This window comes from Parasteatoda tepidariorum, chromosome 5, assembly GCF_982258835.1.
Source record: "Parasteatoda tepidariorum strain Cologne lab strain chromosome 5, Ptep-v5.0, whole genome shotgun sequence".
Classification (NCBI taxonomy): Eukaryota; Metazoa; Arthropoda; class Arachnida; order Araneae; family Theridiidae; genus Parasteatoda; species Parasteatoda tepidariorum.
In genome coordinates, this window is record NC_141759.1 from 47,843,894 (window position 1) to 47,865,530 (window position 21,637).

At 27.9% G+C, this 21,637-nt stretch overlaps 1 protein-coding gene across 6 annotated transcripts; it reads left to right on the forward strand.

Annotated features, from left to right (window-relative positions):
* Nucleotides 1–30: 30 nt before the first annotated feature.
* Nmd3 (60S ribosomal export protein NMD3) lies at nucleotides 31–21,396 on the forward strand. 6 transcript variants are annotated; one of them, XM_043041121.2, is made up of 16 exons: nucleotides 54–169; nucleotides 699–905; nucleotides 996–1,045; nucleotides 1,423–1,557; nucleotides 3,124–3,217; nucleotides 4,476–4,685; nucleotides 7,261–7,351; nucleotides 7,441–7,519; nucleotides 9,671–9,767; nucleotides 9,848–9,965; nucleotides 12,087–12,238; nucleotides 13,098–13,213; nucleotides 17,597–17,669; nucleotides 18,901–19,010; nucleotides 20,669–20,739; nucleotides 21,245–21,396. In XM_043041121.2, exons 3-16 carry the CDS (start codon nucleotides 999–1,001, stop codon nucleotides 21,373–21,375), a joined length of 1,524 nt encoding a protein of 507 aa, XP_042897055.2. In that variant the 5' UTR covers nucleotides 54–169; nucleotides 699–905; nucleotides 996–998; the 3' UTR covers nucleotides 21,376–21,396. The 6 variants fall into 6 exon arrangements, with proteins under 6 accessions (XP_042897053.2, XP_042897055.2, XP_042897054.2 ...); XM_043041120.3 differs by having other exon boundaries at nucleotides 783–905; XM_043041119.2 differs by lacking the exon at nucleotides 699–905 and having other exon boundaries at nucleotides 31–169.
* Nucleotides 21,397–21,637: the final 241 nt, after the last annotated feature.

Genomic DNA, 21,637 nt, shown 5'->3' on the forward strand with positions numbered 1-21,637 from the left:
GATCTGCTCGCTTGCATTCTCTGTGTTTTTTAATTATAAACTAATTTTATGTAACTGTAACTGAAAGAAAAAATGTAAACACGCACGTTGTTTTGTTTATTTTCCTCACAGAAAGGGTTTCCTCATGTGATAGAAATAAAATTTTCATCTGAAATCATTTGCATTTAAGGTTAAAAAGTATAGATTTTTTTGGTATAGACTATTACTTGCAATTCATTCCTTGAATTCAATAAAATTGATTAATTTGATGAATAATGAATTTGATTGTTTTAAAACTAAGCAGAAACTATTCGCTTTAAAATTTTAAATATAGGACACTGATGCATTTTGTAATTTATTAATTTGTTTATATTCGTGTCTAAAATTCATTCTAGAACTGAATTAAAGGAATTGGTTCATCAATTAAACGTATTGATCATTCTATCGCGAATTAAAATTGTTATTCGCATAAGTTCACTTGACTTGGAATTCTCGCTCTCTCTTATGCATAGTACTCAATTTCAGAACTTTTAAGGGGAGGGGGAAATTTGAAAAAAAAAGTTCCCTCTTAAAAGTTCTGAAACGCTTAATTGATACTTCCTTTAATGTATACAAATTTACATTAAACATTGTGCGAACCATATGTGTCCAAATTTGCTAAATATCTCTGAGGCTTTAAATATTTTACATTCATTTGATTTTTATCCTTATAATAATAGGGTTGTCTAATAATAATCTTATGAAGATTTTCGCATCAGTATCTACACCAAACTAATTGCTAAATTTTGATGACTTCTTGGCAGTGGCCCACCAGAAATTAAAAAATACATCTCAGAAGGTTTCCAAATTGAAGTAGCCAGCCTTTGGGAAAAGCTTGAAATTTTTTTTATACAAGTTTCGCTAGTTCAAATCTCTTTGTTGCTTTGGTAATTATAGTTGGCATGAATAGATATTGATATGGAAATATCCCCATCTTTATCATTATTATAAATACAACTTAAAATGTTATCTTTCAGAAAATGGAACCATTACCAGATGAAGCTGTTGGGCAAACACTTGGTAAAATGTAAGTGTAAAAATTGAACTTTTCTTTGGGTGTCAGAAATTAAGTAAATGTCTCTGGGCAAAACTTCATCCTTAAAACCATGACTTGGTCTTTAATGTAGAAAAAGAAACTAAAATTAAAACACCAATTAATTTTCTAAAGAAACCAATTAGTTCAGATATTGAAAGCATGTAATATCCATCTGGAAATTCATCAGAAAATAAATTTTTTAATCAATCTATTTTGTTTAGTTGGTTTAAAAAAAAAAAACATTGAGGAACACATACTGTAAGATTGAATTCTATGTTTTAGATGTTATATAAAATTTTAAACACACTAAAGAGCTGTTTTCTAATGAAATATTTTTTTCTACTATACTTTCAATTATTCTATTTTAGATTATGTTGCCAGTGTGGTACCCTTATTGATCCAAATCCAGCCAACATGTGCATACCATGCATCAAAACTCAAGTTGATATATCTGAAGGCATCCCAAAACAAGTGATAATTTACTTTTGCAAAGGTTGCGGCAGGTAGACTATTCATCTATAATTGCATTGTCTGTTTTCTTGTTTACAATAAAAAAATATTTCTGTATTCATATATACAAGTTTGTTCCTAAATGTTGAGGTTTGATAGAATTTAGAGTAACTATGGATGTATATATATTTTTGTGCTATCCTTCTTTATTTTGTATTATCTAATTTTCAACATGACAAGGTTTCATAAGCCATTCTTTGTGCACTAGAACATTCAAGCTTGCGTATGCATTTGAAAAAATGAAATCCTAAGCAGGGCCGGATTAAATGCACGCAGGGCCCTAGGCCATTCTAATTTTTGGGGTACTTAGATGAAATTTTTTTTCTCGTGTATTTTTTATTTATTCAAATATAAAAGTATTTATATATCTTTTCATTTAAGAAAGCAAATTTAAAATAAAAATAAATAATGATAAATTAAATTTTACTTTATTTTTTTAAATCGGAACTGAAAAAATTATCGTATTTTATTAATATATATTGTTTTTCTTAATTTTGTAAAATTTATTTAAAAAAATTTTTTTTAAGGGGGCCCCGGGCCATAGCCTAGTCTGGCCTAATGGGTAATTCGGCCTTGATCCTAAATGTTAAATATTATTTTATCAGTTCTCCTTATTTCTATTTAACGGCAAGGGGTTAAATGGTGATATTTGCATACCGACCCATGTGTATGAAATTATCCAGAGTCATTCATGCAATTAAACACCCTAATATTTAAAAAGTTGTAAGTTTAATAAAGTTCTGATTTTTATAAAGTCTTTTCAATATCAGTTTATAGATACATTAGTTCAAGTTATTAAATATGTTATTACATAAGTTTGGCTTCTTCAATATTTTCTCTGCTGTCTATTTAGATTATCAACTTTTTGCTTTCCACTATAGAGTTTCAACGGTTAGAATTTCACTTTCACACAAATAGCTTTGTTAACCAGAGCTGATTATGTGACACAGAACAGTTTTGTACAGTGACACAGTACAAAAAGATTAAACCTAATTTTCTCTATATAGTGTTATAATTTTGATTGATCAAGATTGATTTTATTCAATACACTGGATAAAAAAAGTTTGAACCATCCAAATATGGTGGAAAAGTTTCAGAACTATTAAAAGTGGTCTGAATTCAACATTAGTTTTGCATTTAAAAATAGCTTAATAAAAAAAATAGGGATGCAGTTAAAAATAATAATCTATTGACAAGTGTGTAAAGCTAATTCATAAAATATGCTATAAAATTAGCATACGCTATAAATTTTAAATTTGCTATAAAACTAAAATTGTTTTTTTATGGCATAAATTTTAAACTTGAGTCTGATGGCAGATGATAAATTTATCTAATTGCGTGATTTATTTATCATAAATATAATTTATTAAAAAAAAGCTTACAAATTTGTTATTTGTCCGGGCTAATTTTATTTCGGAGATACATTTGGGAACCTGAAGGTCTCACATGCATGATATAAATTTATTTTAATATTCTTTTAATATATAGGAGTAACTTTTATCATAATATTGGATTATCATTAATTATTTTAACTTATAATTTGATATAATTCCTTTTAGATATTTGCAACCTCCTGCTCAATGGGTTTCTTGTGCTTTAGAATCAAGAGAACTCCTTGCCTTTTGTTTGAAGAAGTTGAAAGGATTAAATCAGGTTGGTACATGGAATATTTTTATGGAACATAGAACAATGTTAAATTTTATACCATAACTTTGATTAGGAATTGAAATGGTCCTTTTGATTAAATATTTTTTATATTCCTCGCAGTATATTTATATATTTAATTATATTTTTTGTTCAATTCAAATGTAACTACTCTTTATATTACCTTGAATTTAAAATATTTCCCTAAGGTAAATTTTAGAAATTGAATTTTGTTTGGAGTAGTATATGCTTTTAAAAACAAATCCCATACATTTGAATTAATTTATTTTGACTATAACTTTGAGATAAATGCCAACTAAATAAATAAAAATACTGAAGTATGTATGAAATACTCTTTTATATACTTACATATGTTTATAAATCTACATGCATTTATATTTATGAAATATGTATTTATAAGTATAAAAAAAGAATGGGAAAAATGTCTTGCCAGAAAAGTTTGTGTTAGTAAAGTCAATGTATTGTCTTCATTTAGACCAAGACATTTTTTTCTACCTTATGCATTATTATGGATGAAAATTAAAGAAAAATCATTTAATTAACTACATATAATTTACTCTTTTTTTGTCTAATTACAGTTTTTATTGTTTTTTTTAAAGAAATAATAAAGCAAATATTTTGCAAACAGAATAAAAAACTAGTGCTAATCAGTTGTAAAGGATTCTAATTAGCTTTAAGTTGGTTGTTCTTGCTTTTATCTGATTGTTACAAATTCAGATGTAGTTCCCTCCATTGGGATGTGAATTCGTTTAGAATTTTATTTTGCTAAGTTTAAGATTAGAAAATTATTTTATTTCAAACTTTTTCATGTTGTAGTTATAAGTATGCAAAGTTAATGCTAGAAGTTATTTTTGGAGAAATTATTTGATATAGATTTTTCTAGTGTTCATGAACTAAAGCAGACATTTTTAAAACAAATATATTTTTTATTGAAGTTTTGTCAGAACTTAAAAACATGACCTCTTGTTTATCTAACTTTTTATATATCTGTTTAATTATTTGTATGCATTGATGAATAAAGTTCTTTTAATTCTAATTTATCAAAAAATTAATACTTTACCTTTTCTGACACCAGAAAAGATATTTTTTTAAAACTACAGAAATTCTATAGTGGTTAAAGGGTATACTGTAGACATTACCAATTAATCTCTAGTTGTGTTACACATTATGAATCTTAAATATATGGATAATTGTCAAACTATTGTGAAGTAGCCACTTTTAAATAAGTATTCTTTTATTTCTTTAGGTTCATTTAGTAGATGCTACGTTTATTTGGACGGAACCACATTCCAGAAGAATCAAAGTAAAGCTAACTATACAAAAGGAAGTGTTTGGAGGAGCCATTTTGCAACAAGTTTTTGTTGTAGAATACGTTGTGAGTACTAATATGTGCAGTGACTGTCATAAAAGTGAAACCCATAATGTTTGGAGAGCAGTCGTGCAATTGAGGCAAAGGGTAAGATAATTTAACTATTTATTTTAAATTTCATTGCTTATGACTGTTTTTATGAGACATGAAACAATTCTTTTTAGTGAATAATGTGCTGTTTTGAAATTGTTTAGCAGTTATTTGTGGATTTTTTTTTCTATCTTGAATCAACTATATGCTAATTAAAAAATGGAAATAATGAAGGAAAGCCACAGTTATGAGAAAATTAAAGACAGTTATGTTCTAATTTGTTTAATATTTAAAAAATTATTCCAATGCTACATTGTTTTGGCTCATAAAAACCTTTGAAATTGAGAATTTTTAATTGATTTTAATCACTGAAAAGTTTCTTTTGCTAAGTTAACAGTTTTATAAAACGTTTGATAATTTTTAAAATGAAGTGAAAAATTCTCCATTTTAAAATCATGACAGTTCTTTTCAACAATATAGTATATATAATATGGCAATATGCTGTAAATATGAGGGTGTTTCGAAAAGTAAAGATATACCGTACGATAGAGGAAAAGAAAAGTTTTGTCGAGCAAGTTGGCAACACAGGTTTTAACCTTGAACCGTTAGCTTTCTCCTCACGGTGGTTCGGCATTTCAACGTTGATTCTGGTTGAAGTAGGTCATGTTTAAAATGGCTGCGGTGATTCAGAATCCCGCCAAATGCGAAGTGCGCTCCGTCATACGTTTTCTTCATGCTAAAGGTCAGAGACCAGCGGATATTCACAAAGAAATTATTTCTGTTTATGGGAACGTTATGAATAGACAAAATGTAACGAAGTGGTCTCGTCATTTCTCTGAAGGTAGGACCGATATTCATGACGAACAAAGAACAGGTCGGCCATCTGTGATGTCCTTCTTCAGAGAACAGAGGAAGCAATTCGTGCCAATAGACGTCTCAAATTGAAAGAATTGCGTCAGATCATACCGGAAGTGTCAATGACAACTCTTTATGAAGTTGTGACTGTCAAGTTACGGTACAGGAAATTGTGTGCGCGCTGGGTTCCAAAAATGTTAACAGTAGAACACAAAAAGAAAAGGATGGGCTTTGCACTCGACTTCCTCACACGCTATGCAGAAGCAGGTGATGAGTTCCTTGATCACATTGTGACAGGTGACGAGACGTGGGTTTATCACCATACACCTGAATCCAAGCAACAATCAATGTAATGGCGCCATTCGAATTCACCCAAAGCCAAGAAATTCAAAACTTCGATTTCAGCGAAAAAATCATGGCTTCTGTTTTTTGGGACAGACAAGGCATTCTTATGTTGGAATTTATGCCTCCAGGAACGACAATTAATGCTGCTGCATATTGCCAGACTTTGAAACGTCTTCGAAGGGCAACTCAAAACAAACGCAGGGGAATGCTGACAAATGGAGTCTGCTTGCTTCATGACAACGCTCAGCCTCACACAGCGCTCGTAACCAAAGTACTACTCAAACAATTCAAATGGCAAGTATTGGACCATCCACCATACAGCCCGGACCTTGCGCCAAGCGACTTTCATTTATTCCTTTACCTAAAGTCACATCTTGGTGGAAAATCGATCCACGACGATGATGAGATCAAAGATGAAGTTGAAATGTGGTTCCGACAACAGGCGGCAACCTTCTATGACTGTGGGATACAAAAGCTTGTGCACTGACTTAACAAATGTTTGGATAACGGGGGTGATTATGTCGAAAAATAATAAATAATCGAGTTAATAAGATGTAACTGACGTTTTCTAAATAAATGTTTTTTTTTTAAGGATTTCGATCCATTGTATCTTTACTTTTCGAAACGCCCTCGTATATAAAATCCAGCATTCTAAAGAATCAGAAGGCATTGTATAGAATGCTCAAAATTGATTGACGAAGTACAAACAGACCATGAACTATTGAATGAACAAATTGGCAAAGTATAAAATGATTAATATTTCATACTTTGTCAAAGTATTCTGTAAAGTGTTTTATGAAAACATTACAGGCATTCCATAGAGACATTTGGCAAAGTATAATATGAATATAATATTTCATACTTTGCCTAGACAGTGTGCGTAATTTTTTAAATTGATCATTTGTCTTTGAATTTTCTTACAGTTTTAACAGCTTTGTGAATACAATTAAGTTTCTGGAAAAAATATTTTTTAACTTCCTTGTACAGTATCTTTTACTAACTACTGACATGTGGCTATTTTATATAATTGGCGTAGTAATGCATATGTAATAGGTGTTTCTTTGGTATTATGTTTTTGGTTGTATATTTTGTTTTTAAATTTAGTGGGCCTGAAAATGACCTTTATTTGTATTTAGTGGGTCTAAAAGTTTTTTTTTTCTTCTTCTTTTTTATCCCCTCTGCAAAGGATAAAAATTGCCCATTGTGCAGCTCTAATGTGACGTAAATAAAGTACCTACCTTTTTTCCCCACAAAATTGGTAATCTGCACATCTGAAATGTTTGGGAACCGCTGGGCCTAGATAGCCTATACAATGACTAGGCATTGTAGTTTTATTTAATTACTTATTTTCTTCAGCTTAAGATTTTACTAGAATGCCCCTTTATTAATTTTTATTCAAAGCTGATTGCATTTTTTTTTTTTTTTTTTGCAGGTACAACATAAGAGAACATTCTTTTACTTGGAACAATTGATTTTGAAATATCAAATGCATTCGAATTGTCTGAATATTAAAACTTGCAATGGTACTGATTAGTTTTTCAGTAGTTTTTTTTCTTCCATTTTGCATACTTATTTTAATAACCTATTTTTATTTTTACCTTTGACTTTTCAGATGGTTTAGATTTTTTCTTTGGAAAGAAAGATGATGCTCGAAAAATGGTAGATTTCTTTTCTGCTGTTGTGCCGTGCAAGTATGTTAAAATCATGACTATGGTCTATTTTTACAGTTCATGGTTATTATTTTCTATTTAAGATTTTTGAAGAAACAAATTCTTTTTGCATATATCTTCTCTGATTATGTATTAAAATTAAATTATTTGATTTTTTTTGTCATAACCAAGAAAAGTTAACAATTTAAAAAAAAAGTTGCATTTGTGAAATTAATAATCTGATTCATTCATTAGAATAATGATGTGACTGTAGTACTTTCAAAATTCCAGTAAATTAAATCTTTAAAAAATATGTAAATAAATAAGAGGCTTGCAAATTTTAAAATTGTTATCCTATGATGTATTAGTTAAGCCCAACATAGGAGGATAGATGATACTTCGGCCCACGTTGATTAAAGAAAAAGCAATGTGAATTAAGCAAACATAAAAAAAAACAGAAATGGACATACTAGAGTTTCAGTACTATAAACAAGAACCTTTCTCAGTGTGTAAACACCAAGTAGATATTTGTAGTTCTCGTTTATTGAACCAAAACTATAGTATTCCATTTCTGTACTTTTAACTGTGCTATACTCGCTTTTTTTTTTGCTTTAGTATAGAAAAGTGACTCAGAAGTAAATCTATGATTAATTTCGTTTTAAGAAGATTTTTGAATTGCTGTGTGGCATGGGAAATTTACATTTAATTATAGGGGTATCCCATGGGCTCAAGGTAGCCTTTAATCAATTTTTGAACAACAAATCAGAATGTAATACTTTTTTTTGGTTACCCCAAATCTATGAAGTGACAAATTAAATTAACAATAACAGTAAGAAGGTAAATCAATGAGCTTCATAGTGGTCTTAATTCCAGGTAGGCTTTGGCCTTCTCTACAACATTTCTCCAGGTTGTCTTTCAGGAAAGACAATTCCTAGATTCTATTATCTTCCTGGATTCATCTTCCTAGATTTCTTAAAATTTTAATGCTAGTTTTTAAAAAATACATTTGTTTTAAATTGTTTTGCTACAATTGTTTTTTATTACAACCATATTTACAGCTTAAAGATCTTAATCACTAGGCTTGTAATAGTTGTTTTTAATATTTAAGTTTTCTGTATAAATTTTAGTTCCTAATAAATTAAAATACCCATTTCTCTTTTTTTTGTAAGGTAAGTATTTTTGCAGCAAATATCTAATTTTTTCAACGAAACTTTCTTTATACTTATTGTAAGTTTATTATTTTTTTTGGTCTTTCACTTCTTTAATACTTTTCTTAAATTTTTATTCATTATTTGATATTTTATATTGTTTTCCTGGATCTATTGTTTGCAATAAATGGTCCCATGAAAAATGATAAATCGAAGTTCTACACTTCTTGTATTATAAAATCTAAATATTCAACTTTTGTCTAGTTATATTTTAATTGCTTGTGAAATGTACTTTTTGACTTTTCTTCATTAAAAAATAAGTTTCGTTGCTGATTGATTAAAAAAATATATTCTGGTGTAATATTGCTGTGTGGTCTGGAATGTTCGCCTACATTCCCTTTAAAAAATATTTTCATTCTTGAAATTTAGTGGCAACCCAGTAATAAAATTATTTCAATAAAAAATAACAATTTGTTATTTTTACAACGTTTCACTATAACAGATATATCAATCATGTGCTGCAATAGCGGCATAACTAAAAAAAAAATCAAGTTTTGAGATAAGTGGGTTTAAAGTTTTCATTGCTAAGAAAATGCATAAGAAATGCTTTAGTTTGTGTAAACGAAGATTACCTTCAAATTGAATTATGAGTTGTGCTAGTATTGCTGCTGAAAGAATGCATATTTTCGTATTTACAACTGTTCTTAGTCCAAAACGCGTGTTTTTTTAGTTGTGCCACTATTGCAGCCCATGAGCGATATGTTGGGAAGAAAATTTTTTTTTAAATGATCTGATCTATCAGAAGTTAAAAGGTTCCATAAAAGTGTGTAATTTCATGATTGCTTTATGTCAGTTTATTTCTTATGAGAGCGCTTATAAAATTTAGAATCAAACTATAGAGTGTAAGAGTTTGCCAAAACTTTTAAAAATAAGTTGAGTAAAATTGAGGATTTTCTTGTTTTTTAAAAACATTTTTTTAAAATTATTATTAGTTAATTATTTTATCCCTCAATCTTATTAATCTTATTTTACTTATTTTTTTAAGGTATTCTACATCTCAGCAGTTGATATCTCATGATGTTCATAGTAACACATTTGATTATAAATATACATTCTCGGTAGAGATAGTGCCTGTTTGTAAGGTATTTCCTTTATTTTTGTGACAGTTTAAATTTTAATGGATTGAGAAAACATTAGTTCTAATATATTTCTTACTTTTCAGAATGATGTTGTTTGTTTGCCACTGTCATTAGCTCGCTCTTTTGGAAATATTGGCCAAATTAGCATTTGCCACCGAGTTACAAATTCTGTTTATTTAATTGACCCTTGTACATTGCAAAGTAAGTACTGTAAATTTAAATTTGTAATATTGTTGTATTATATCTCAATATCAGGTTATCCGCACACCTCGAAAGTCATGAATTTCGATATTGAACAAAATTTGTCATGAAATGTCATGATTTTATCTATTTTTTAAAGAAAATCGTGGAAAGTTATGGATTTAGGTTGCTGAAAAATTTAATTTTTAAAATGGAATTTAAAAATACTCCCCCTATTTCATGGTGCTCCGAATATCTGAATTTGTAATAAAATCTCCACTCGCAGTCATATTTTATAAAAATATAAAAAGTTTTTATCATGTTCTTTAAAAATTCTGGTATTCTGAAAGAAAAAACATCATTTCTAGAGCAAATTATCTTTTGAACTTCTGTGATTTTAGAATTTTTAGTTATTATTTATTTATTTATTTATTTTTTTTTCAATTTAAAATTCTACCTGATGCAAGCCAGTAATTGGCGAATTTTTTTATTCCGAAATGATAACAAAAAAATCAGGAGCATTTCTTTCCTTTCGGATGAACAAGAAAAGTATCTGTAGAATATAATTCTGCAGGAAAAAAATTATTTGCTTTTGTATTGGTAGCTATTTTATTGCTTCAACTCTTTCTTTATTCTGTTTTCTTTTTTTTAAAATTTAAAATCTTTAAATATGAAGATTGAGAGTATAACAGTTTAGGTTATACCTATTATTTCCATTTCTGTTATTAGAATGGTTTTTTAAATTTCTTGTTGTGTTTTTGTTGAAGAAAGTAGTAACTTCGTTAAGTCATGAAAAATTCTAGGAATTAGTCATGGAAAGTCATGAATTTGAAAATATAAAATGTAACAGATACCCTGTTTATTTCTTTAAATAATTATTATTTAAAATTTAGAATTACAAATTATGCTCATTAATGAGTTAAAAATTCTGTTTTTTTTTTTTAAATTGACTTTTGTACATTGCAAAGTATGTATTGTAAATTTAAAATTGTTATATTGTAGTAATATATTTCAATATTCTTTCTTACTTCTTATTTTATTTTTTCTTTAAATAATAATTATTAACGATTTATATGAGGGATAAAAGGTGATAACCTTTTTCATGTAAAAATTCCACTTCCATGCTATAAATAATTATATCTAACATGTGCTTTCATGCTGCTCAAGTAGTAAGAGAGATGAGTTCACAATACTGGTTCACTTTCATAAGAAGCCATACTCCTGCAGTATCTGTGATATAAAAATCTCTTTACCTTTGAAGTACAAAAATGTTGTTTATCACTTTTTGCTCTTGAAGGCTTATGTAAGGTATATAGAATTATGTTATTAAGCAACACTACATATTTTAATAAAATGTTTAATGAAAAATATTTTTATTATATTAAATTTTAGATTGATTAAAGCTATTATAAAATATTAAAATTGTCTATTCTTTATAACATTTTTACAATTATAATACCATTATAAGTTAAAAGTAAATTGACGTTCTGTATATGGTAAATTACTTTAAATGCATGTATTAGTGTATTAATTTGTGTTGAATTTTAATTTCTACTGAATAATTTATATTTATCATTTATTAATATAATTTTGTTTTTACCACTATATAAATATTGGTCATCAGTATTAAAATTATAGATGCTTATATTGATTTTTTTTTTTACTTTTCATAAATTTCATTGATTTAAAATCATATTTTTGTCAAATTAACACTACATTTTATTTATTTAAATTTTTTAGAAAAATAAGAGAAAGAGCGGAACTTTTATTTATACTATTATTTACAATACAACTTTTATTTATCTATAAATATTACCGGCTTATAAAAAATTACAAGAATTAGGAATTTAGCTTTAACCCTTAGTTTACAGCGCTTGTGATGAAGCCCGCCATTCTGGTTCAACGGTTATACCAGCCGTAAGCAAAAGGTTAAATGCCACGAGTTCATGATCAACCAATTAATAATAAACAATATTCATTATTTTCTAGCTTGTATTCTGAATAGTATTGATATAACTGTAGTATTCGTTTTAAAAATTGTCAATCTATATTTCTTATTGTTTATTTAGTAAAAAGCAGAAATTACATTGCATTTTACAGTACTTATAAAAATTTAATTAAATGTTAATGCTTTGTTTTTAGTTGCGGATATCACAAATCAACAGTTCTGGCGTTCTCCATTTCATCCCATAGGTTCTATGAAACAATTGACAGAATATGTTGTTATGGATATTTCTTTGATTTTAGATTCAGAAAGAAGAACATTTACGGGACAAGGACCCATATCACATAAGGTAGTCTTTGTTTTTGTAATGTTTAAATGTTTCTTAATGCTGTGTTTCTTTGTTGGTTGTCTTTCTATTTGTTCAAAGTTATGTTACTTTAAGTTATACAACTTTCTGTTTTACACTTTTTAGCTAAAATTTTGTATATTTATTGGAGAATGCTATTGAGTTTCTTACTGCTTATTGCAATACATAATTATTAAGGATTAATGATAGGTAATTAAACATTGTGTGAGTTTGTTTGTATATTAGTTAAGCATTTTTAGAATATAAACTAATAGCTGGCAAATTATATTTAAAAAAAATTTCCAATGCGATTTTAGAAAAAAAAAATGCATTGTAAGAAAAGAAATGATATAAAATTGATAAATGATATATTATTGAAAATTCTGATTCTAAGCTGTACAAGTTTCCAAGATTCTATATTTATTTGTACTACCTTGCTCTATCAAAAGGGATTTCAACTAAAAGTAATTCTTTACTAAAATAATATTATGCATAACCAGTAATACTTAATCTGTTCTGTGCAAGATTTTCAATGTCTTTTTTAATTTATTAATTCAAAAATTGCAAATAAGTGACATCTATAATGAATAAGTTGTGTTAATACAGTTGAATTCATTAAATTTTCCTTTTAAAAATTTTTTTTAATTCAATGAATCTTATTATTGAAGAATGGTAAAATAATAACTTCCTTTGTATGTATTTTAAAATTTTGTTTGCTTTTAAAAACTTGTTTTTAAAAAAGAAAGTATTAAATAAAAGAAAAAAATGAAAGAAAGAAATGCTAATTTGATAAGTTTTATTTATGTAAAAATAAATTTTTTAAATTATTAAAGTTAAATATGCATAATATTCACTTTTTTAGCATGTTCTATCAGATGCATGGGTCGTCCGTTCTAGCGAACTTGGTGTTAATGATACTCTTATTCACACCCGTACTCATCTTGGGCACATATTAAAACCTGGTGATTATGTTCTTGGGTATGTATTGAAAGAAATAGCATTTAATAAATATTGGATACTTGTCTTAAAAATCACTTTATCAAAGAATTAAAGATACATAGTATTTTCAATTGTTGAAGAATTAAATATGGTCAATATAAACTATATATAATTAAAGTTTATTTCAATTATTCTATGAATTGAATTAAATTAAAAAACTTTTAACATTACTTTGATTTAAAAATATATGTATATATTTTTTTATTACAATGATTGTTTCTCTAAAGTAATGTACTGTATGTATTTCTAATCTATTGTCTACTTAATAGTTGCAGTTACAAAATTTCACATTTTTCAATGTTTTAAATAAAATAAATATTTGCTGATTATATGTTTAAAAAATTTATTTATATTATAATGAAATTGTATTTATTTTTTTAAATAAAATATTGTATTTTAAATCTTTTATTCCTTCCTTTTATATTGCAATTTGTTGTTAAACTTGAGATATTTTTTTGGGGAAAAAAATACTTCTTTTCCAAATTTTAAAAAAGAACTTTCATGACTTGAAAAATCAAACAATTTAGCTTTTCTGTTATGAAATATGTTTCAAATTCTGTCATAGAGTCTATACATTTTTTAGAAACATTTATGTATTTCTTGTTAATATTCTATTAAAGAAAATTTCAAATGATTATCTACATTTTTATGTTGAGTATTTATTGGTGAAATTTAAATAAGAAAATCTGAAATTTGATAATGTAGCATTATTCTAAATAAGATTTTTTTTGTATGTTTTTAATTAACAATGATATAATTCAGAACAAATAGTTTACATGATGTGAAGCTATTTGAAGATAGGATAATCTATGTACATATAATGAGAGTCGTAATGATGCAGTGGTCAAGGCACTTAATTGTCATTGTAAAGAACTGGAGTTCGGTCCCCAGAAATGGTATGGACATTACCCAGTTTCAGAGCTAATATCTTATTATCTGGGAAGTGTAGCAGTCAGTTCAAAATGATAATCACACTGCCTCCATCATGCTGCTGCCACAAAATTGCAAAACCTTAACCTACGACACTTTTGCTTATAATTGGGTGTTGCTGGAGTGCTTTGCTTTTTTTATATACGAGGGTTGCTATTTATATCTCTGGCCCTGGCAACAGTAAGTGTTGCTAGGCAACCGCAGACGATTTTAATCGAAAGTTTGATATTTTTAAACATAAATTCAGCAGACGATTTGCCATTATAGCTTCATTTGTGTTGTTGACAGTAAATTGAAAAGTTCTTCTCTTTCAAAAAATGGAATTGAATCGTGAACATTTTCGTGCCATTATTTTTCATAACTTTCGACGTGGATTGTCAAGACAAGAGTGCTTCGTTGAACTTAATTCTTTATTCAGCGATAAAGCGCCATCCTACAGCACTGTAAAAAATTGGTATAATGAATTTAATCGTGGTCAGGGTTGCAAAAAACCCGGGTTTTTGTAGAAAAACCCAACCCGGGTGGGTTTTTCTGGGTTTTATTGGGCTTTTCTGGGTTCTATTGGGCTTTCCTTGGTTTTTCATGTTTTTATGGGAGGGTTTTCAAAAGAGAGGGCAGGGATAGGTACCTTAATTTAAAAAAACTTATTTTAATATTAATAATTAAGTTTAATTTATAAATTGGCTTCATATAGATAATTAATACAAATAAATTGATGTGAAAGTCTGAAAAAAGTTTCTTCATATATCATGATACAAAATGTTATATGTACTCACATACGTCACACATTTGAAACTTATTTTAACACAGGATTACTTTTTATTTATATTTTAATCTTAAAAAATGTTAGGGGAAATTTTTTTATTTGCATAGAAAGCGAATCAATGGCCATACAGTCAAATCTAGCCAGCAAAGTGACTCTCCAGTCTCCAACACAATTTGTTTCTTCACTGTAGGTTAATTTTTTTTAAGACCAGATTACATATATATTTCAATAGAATAGCACTTTAATATAACCGGGGATGAAAAAAGAAATCAATCTTAGAAAAACCCACTTTAGGGTGGGTTTTACCGGGTTTTTCAGAGTGGGTTATACCCAGTAAAAGCTGGGCGGGTTTTATTGGGCAGGTGGGTTTTTTGCAACCCTGATCGTGGTCGATGTTCGATCCAGGATGAATCCCGTGCAGGTCGTCCAAAATCCGTTGTTGTGCAAGAAAAGATCGATGCTGTGCGTGAACTGATAAAGCAAGATCGTCATGTGACATACCGTGAGATAGAGGCGTCTTTGGACATTAGTATGTCTAGCATCAATAAAATATTGCATGAACATTTGAGCGTAAAAAAAAGTTGTTCGTGTTGGATCCCGCATAATCTGACAAACGCTCAAAAAAAGGCTCATGTCGATTGGTGCAAGGAAATGTTGGAAAAATACGTTCAAGGTACATCAAAGGCTGTTTATAACATCTACACAGGTGACAAATCATGGATCTATGCATATGAGCCGGAAACAAAACAGAAATCAACTGTATGGGTCTTCCAAGACGAGGCAAAACCAACAAAAGTTGTTTGAGGAGGAAGCACATCGAAACAAATGATTGCCTGTTTCGGCATTAACGGTCATGTGGCCACAGTGGCGTTAGAGCAATGCAGGACGGTCAATTCTGAATGGTACGCGACCATTTGTTTGCCAGAAGTCATCGAAGAAATTCGAAAAAAGCAGAAGAACAGGCGAATCATTCTTCATCATGACAATGCGAGCTCTCACACATAGACTCAAACAAAGGCATTTCTGACGGAGCGAAAGATCGAACTGATGGGCCATCCACCGTACAGCCCTGATTTGGCACCCAATGACTTCTTCTTATTCCCACACATCAAAAATAAATTACGTGGACAACGATTTTTGACCCCCGAAGAAGTGGTTGATGCATTCAAAACGCATGTTTTGGAGTTACCTCAATCGGACTGGAAAAAGTGCTTTGAAAATTGGTTCAAACGCATGCAAAAGTGTATTGATCATCATGGAGAATATTTTGAAAAACAATAAAACCAATTTCGATCCTACATATTTCAGGGTGCGTAGTGTTTGTAAAAAGTACTTAAAAGTGCTTTTTTTGGGATTTCGTATATAAAAGCTTTTGAAGGTGCTTTTTTCATCTAGCGTTTTTAAAAAGTGCTTTTTTTACGAAATTTTTTTTCTTCCTTCAGTGATATCTGGTGGATCCCATGCATTTCACAAAAAAAATGGGGTGTTTGCTACGCAATCATTCACGCGGACTTCCTGTCGTACCTATGTTATGACTTGCGCACGCGCGCACATTTGAAACCGAAGCCCGAGTGCTCCAATTCGGATGGAGAATATCAGATCCTCGTGAAATGTTTTTCGTTTTAATTTTATTCTTATTTATTTTATTTTACTTCTAACACTTTTTTGACGTAGGGGGGAAAGGGTACTTTTGTTCTGAGTTCAGGGTCAAGTTGAATTCACTCGGTGATGTGGGAAAGTACTGATTGTTTCGATTTACGTCCTTTTCTTTTTGGTTTTTTTTTTAACGCTAAAACTGTTTATAAAAAGTTGTTATTTTTCAATAATATCATTGATTGAATATGCATTTGAGTGCTTGAAAATTTTTGTAAAGTACTTGAAAGGTTTTTAAAAAGTGCTTACTTTTGATTCAAAGATTTGGCTACGCACCCTGTATTTGTTTTTTCATTATTAGGCCAGAAATATAGCAACCCTCGTACATATAATTAAACAGCCAATTCCATTCTCCTAACTACTGTTCAGCAGTTTAATAATAATGTTACTCAACTAAGTATGTTACATATTTTACAGTCTTGTAAGAAACACTTCTGTTTGAAAAAATTACTGTTCATAACAAAACTAATTTATTACTTTTAAGGTTTTAAAATTGATATTTCATTGATATATTAGTGTCAGTTCTTTCATTTGCATTTATTTTATACAAAAAATGGCATTGACTGCATTAAAACATTATTAAAACAGGTGAGTTTTTTCTTTTGGTTTTTTCTCAGTACAAAATGCTTTTCATTGAAAACAGGTTACATGTTTTTTAATTGTTTACAAAAATTTGCTACCCGTGGTGATTCTGATTCATAATTAAGCCTTCTTTTGTGGCCTTTGGAAAATTTCCTAGTGCATACAGTTTTTTATCGCAGCTTCCCCCCCCCCCTAAGTAAAACAGTCCATAATGCCTAACGGATTGAAGGGGTCATGGAAGCCAAGGCTCCACTATTTGTAGACTAATAGTATGATCAGTATGGTCATAATTTTTTTCATCATTAAAAGTAAAATTAAATTGTTTATTCTGTTTAATATTTATCTTGCAATCACTTATATAAAAACTGTGTCTTTAAAAAATTGTAATATATTTTCGTTTATTTTTTTAAACAGTATTTTCTTACTTGTAGGTTGGATTTATCTACGATCAATGTTAACAATGTTGACTTTAATAAACTAAAGAAAGAAAATATTCCAGATGTGGTAACTGTTTTTTATTTTTATGAATGCTCTCTATTATTTAATAAAAATAATTGTGAGTAAAAAAAGTAATATAGGAATGTTTGTTTCTCCTTTTACAAGAGTCTTAAATCCTTAAAATGTAGGGGTCATGGCATATCAGTATCACAGGGCTTTTTTTTCTACCTAAACACTTAATTTTATTTATGTCTATAATAAACTTCTTGTTGTATAAAATATTTAAAATAATTGAAAATGTAGGATGAGCCAAGAATGTAAATAAACTCAACTAGGGTATCAAAAAGAAACAAAATCAGTTTTTTTTCTTAAAAAAGAATCAGTTTCTTTTCTTTCAAAAGTCGAATTCTTTTCTAAATTTATTTATTGAATGGTTTTTTAGTAATTAGTGTTTTAAAATTATTGAATCTTTATAGATTATTATAGGGAACATAACTTAAACATGTTTAGAATAAAATTTAATTAATTTAATAAGTAATTGGCTTGTAACTGAAAGGACTAAATAATTGCCTTATTTTTATGCCCATTTTGAATTTGTGTGTCTCATCAACGTTGGCCCTTTATTTTTAAATGCAAATAAATGGATTTTGTCCACATATGGTGCATAAGTCAAACCTTAAATTCTCACTTTTTAAGACACATATCTCACCAAAGGTATAAATTAAATTAAAAAAATTTTTTTTCAATAATTTATGCAATTGTTTAGCCTTAACTTTTATTATAGTCTATGCACTTCAGTACATCTTTGTGTCCAAATTTGTTATCACTAAATTTCATTACAATTGAAAGGTTTTAAAAAGTCCTTGTATAGACCAAAAAATACGATAGTAACTTTCTGAAACATGTTAATTTTTATGCATTTTACTGTCAAGTATGAAATGGAAAAGTTTCTTTCATGTAATTGTATTTATTTATAAAATTCAACTAACTGAAGTTTTCATTGTTTAGATTTTTTTCTCCACTTTCAAGTTTGAGATACTGGGGTTTGACTGTACTTCTGATGAGATTTTTTTTAAAAAAAAATTCGAATTGCATTTATAATTTATTTGTTAAGAAAATTTCTTTTATATCTATTTTTTATTTATTTTTTAGTTTATAATGAAATTATGGGATTGATTTAGATGCCATGGGGTTTGACTGTACTTTTACTGAGATTTAAAAGAAAAAATCAAATTGCATTTTATAATTTTGTTGTTTGAAAAAATTTCTTATTTATCTGTTTTTGTTTATTTTTTAGGTCTTAGTGAAGAAAATTTATGAAGACAAAGCTTCTCGCCATCGTAGAAGAAAATGGAAATTGAAACATTTAGAAATTGAAGCAGATACTGATACTAGCAGCATTCAAAGGTAATGTTTTACCCATCCTTTTCATTTTGCATATCAGTTTAACTTTTATCATTGCTAGCTTAAATATCAATATTTCTTGAAGTCAATATTATTAAGCGCAGTATTTTTATCAAAACTTAAAATTTAATTGCATTATGCTAATGATTGAATTTTTTTTTTTTTTTTAAATCTAATGTATCTCTAAGCTTTGAGACCTGTAAGTTACACATTTTAACTTCACAATATCTTTGAAAATTTTTTATTGAACCAGTCTTTGAATATCACTTTCTTTTTACACCCTTTTCTCACAATGATATTTACCAATAATATTTTTAAAACGAAAATTGTATGGATGAAAAGTGTGGTTTGATATAAAAAATGCACACCTTTTTTACCATAATATAATTTATATTTTCAGTGCCTTGACATGTATTCACTTTAAATATTTTTTTAATTGTATTTATTCTTTAATTGCCTTTTCTTATATAGACTTTATAAATTACTATTTGTTTTCTTTTGTACTTTGGTCTTTTTTTTTGTTTTTAAATATATAGACTCTTCAGAATTCATAATATGTTTTCAATACTCATTTCAGAGTTTTTAATATTTTATCTCTGTTAATAATTTCATTTACTAACCTTTTTTTAAAGACGTTTTAATTTAGAAATTTCTTTTAAAGAGCTTGTTATCATTAAAATTAATAAAATTAAAAGAATTAACTAGGCTGCTTATATTGCTAGAATGGATGAAAAAAACTTTAATATTTTTTTTTTGTCAAAGCCATTCATTGGTTAGGAAAAAGTGAGGTAAAACAACAGCTCGATTATGCGAAATCAGACTATGAAGTTATTAAGGTAAAAATATTGCAGTGTAAAAATGGCTCTCCCTGAATTACCGTGCTAAATATAATTATGAAGCATTTAGAAATCGTAATTTTATTATTGTTTAATTATATTTGATTTAATTGAAATGGCAAAATTCATGGCACAGTCATTTCTTTCTATCCTAACTTATAAGCTTAAAAGTTTACTTGAATAACTTTAAAAAGTTTTTTTTTGTTTTTTTTTTTTTGTGATAAGGTGTACCTTTTTTTGAAGTTATTTTTTTCTGTTATGATTTTTTTTTCATTTTTTATAAAAATTAACATGTTTCTTGCATCTTCCTCTTCCTAGTACAAAAAACAAACAAACGTTGCAAGTGAAAAGAATAGTGTGGTGAGAAAATAGTTCGACACATGTCAGACAAGTGTATCAGACAATAAACGTTGTATATCAGACTTTTTTTTTGTAATAATGTGTACCTTTTTTTTAAAGTTATTTTTTTCTATTATGATTTTTTTTCCATTTGTTATAAAAATTAACATGTTTCTTGCATTTTCCTAGTAAAAAAAAAAAAAAAAAAACATTGTAAATGAAAATAATGTTGTGAGAAAATAGTTGGACACATATCAGACAATATACATTGTATATCAGACAATTTTGGCATTTTTGTCATGTATAGCTCAAAAATGTTGCCAGTTAATAAGCTTTTTTTGCTTACTTAATTATTTTCCTAATTAAAATAATCTTATCTCATATGAATATTGTTGTCTTTGTTGAAAGTTTTCATCTTGTGATTATTATATATCTGATAGCATTGAAACTCTCCTTATAGATTGTACTTCATTTTTATCATTTTAGGGATTATGATGACTTTTTGGAAGACCTTGAAGAAGATGTTGAATATCGCCAAAATGTTAATATCTATAAAGGTAAAAATATTAATTAAAATGTAACTTGTTTTAAAGTTTATTTATTTATTTGAAAATATTTTGTATTTCCAAGCTTTATTTCATTTGCATATAAACTTTGATATGCTTTTTCTTAGAAAATTTACGTGTAATTTAAAACCGCTATATTAATCTGGGTAAAAATTTCGTAAAGAAAATTTTTTCAAATATGTTTCCATTAAGGGCATAACAAATTACCATCTAACTTCTTATAATCTAGTCTTAGAATATGAAAAAAAAGAAAAGATAAATTTAAGCATTTCAACCTGTAGCTGACGGAAAATATTACACATCAATCAAATAAAGGTTAAGCCAAGATTTTGATTTGTGTAGCTAGGTCTTAATTTTATTTAATTTTGATTATTATGGTATTTAAAAAGTTTATTTCTTCACTAAAGTTTACGTCGATTTAATTTGTGCAGTAATATAAAATATAAATTCTTGAATAATTTTGTTAAAATTATTAATTTTGTTTTATTGTCTGCAGATCATGAGAAGTTGGCAATCGATACTGATGAAGTTGATGATGATTGTCCAAAAATAACTCTTCAAGACATGCTTGATGATCTAACGCTTGAAGATGCTACTGGTGTAGAGGGTGGAGCAATGTTGGAATAAATAAATATATATTATTTGTTATTCATTGTTTCATTATTTTGTAATGATACTTTGCTTATTTTTTTGTTTTCAAATCAATTTTGCCAAAAAATTAAAGAAAAAGGTTTTTACTTTTCTGGTTTCTTCTCAACTGATCTGGTTTTTTAAATTTATAGAATTTTTAGTATTTCAAAATTAAATATAGTTAAGCTAAAAATCGAGCCAATTTTGCCAAAACCCATGCCAAGAATCAGCTTTTTAAGTATCAGTTTTCAACTCATCT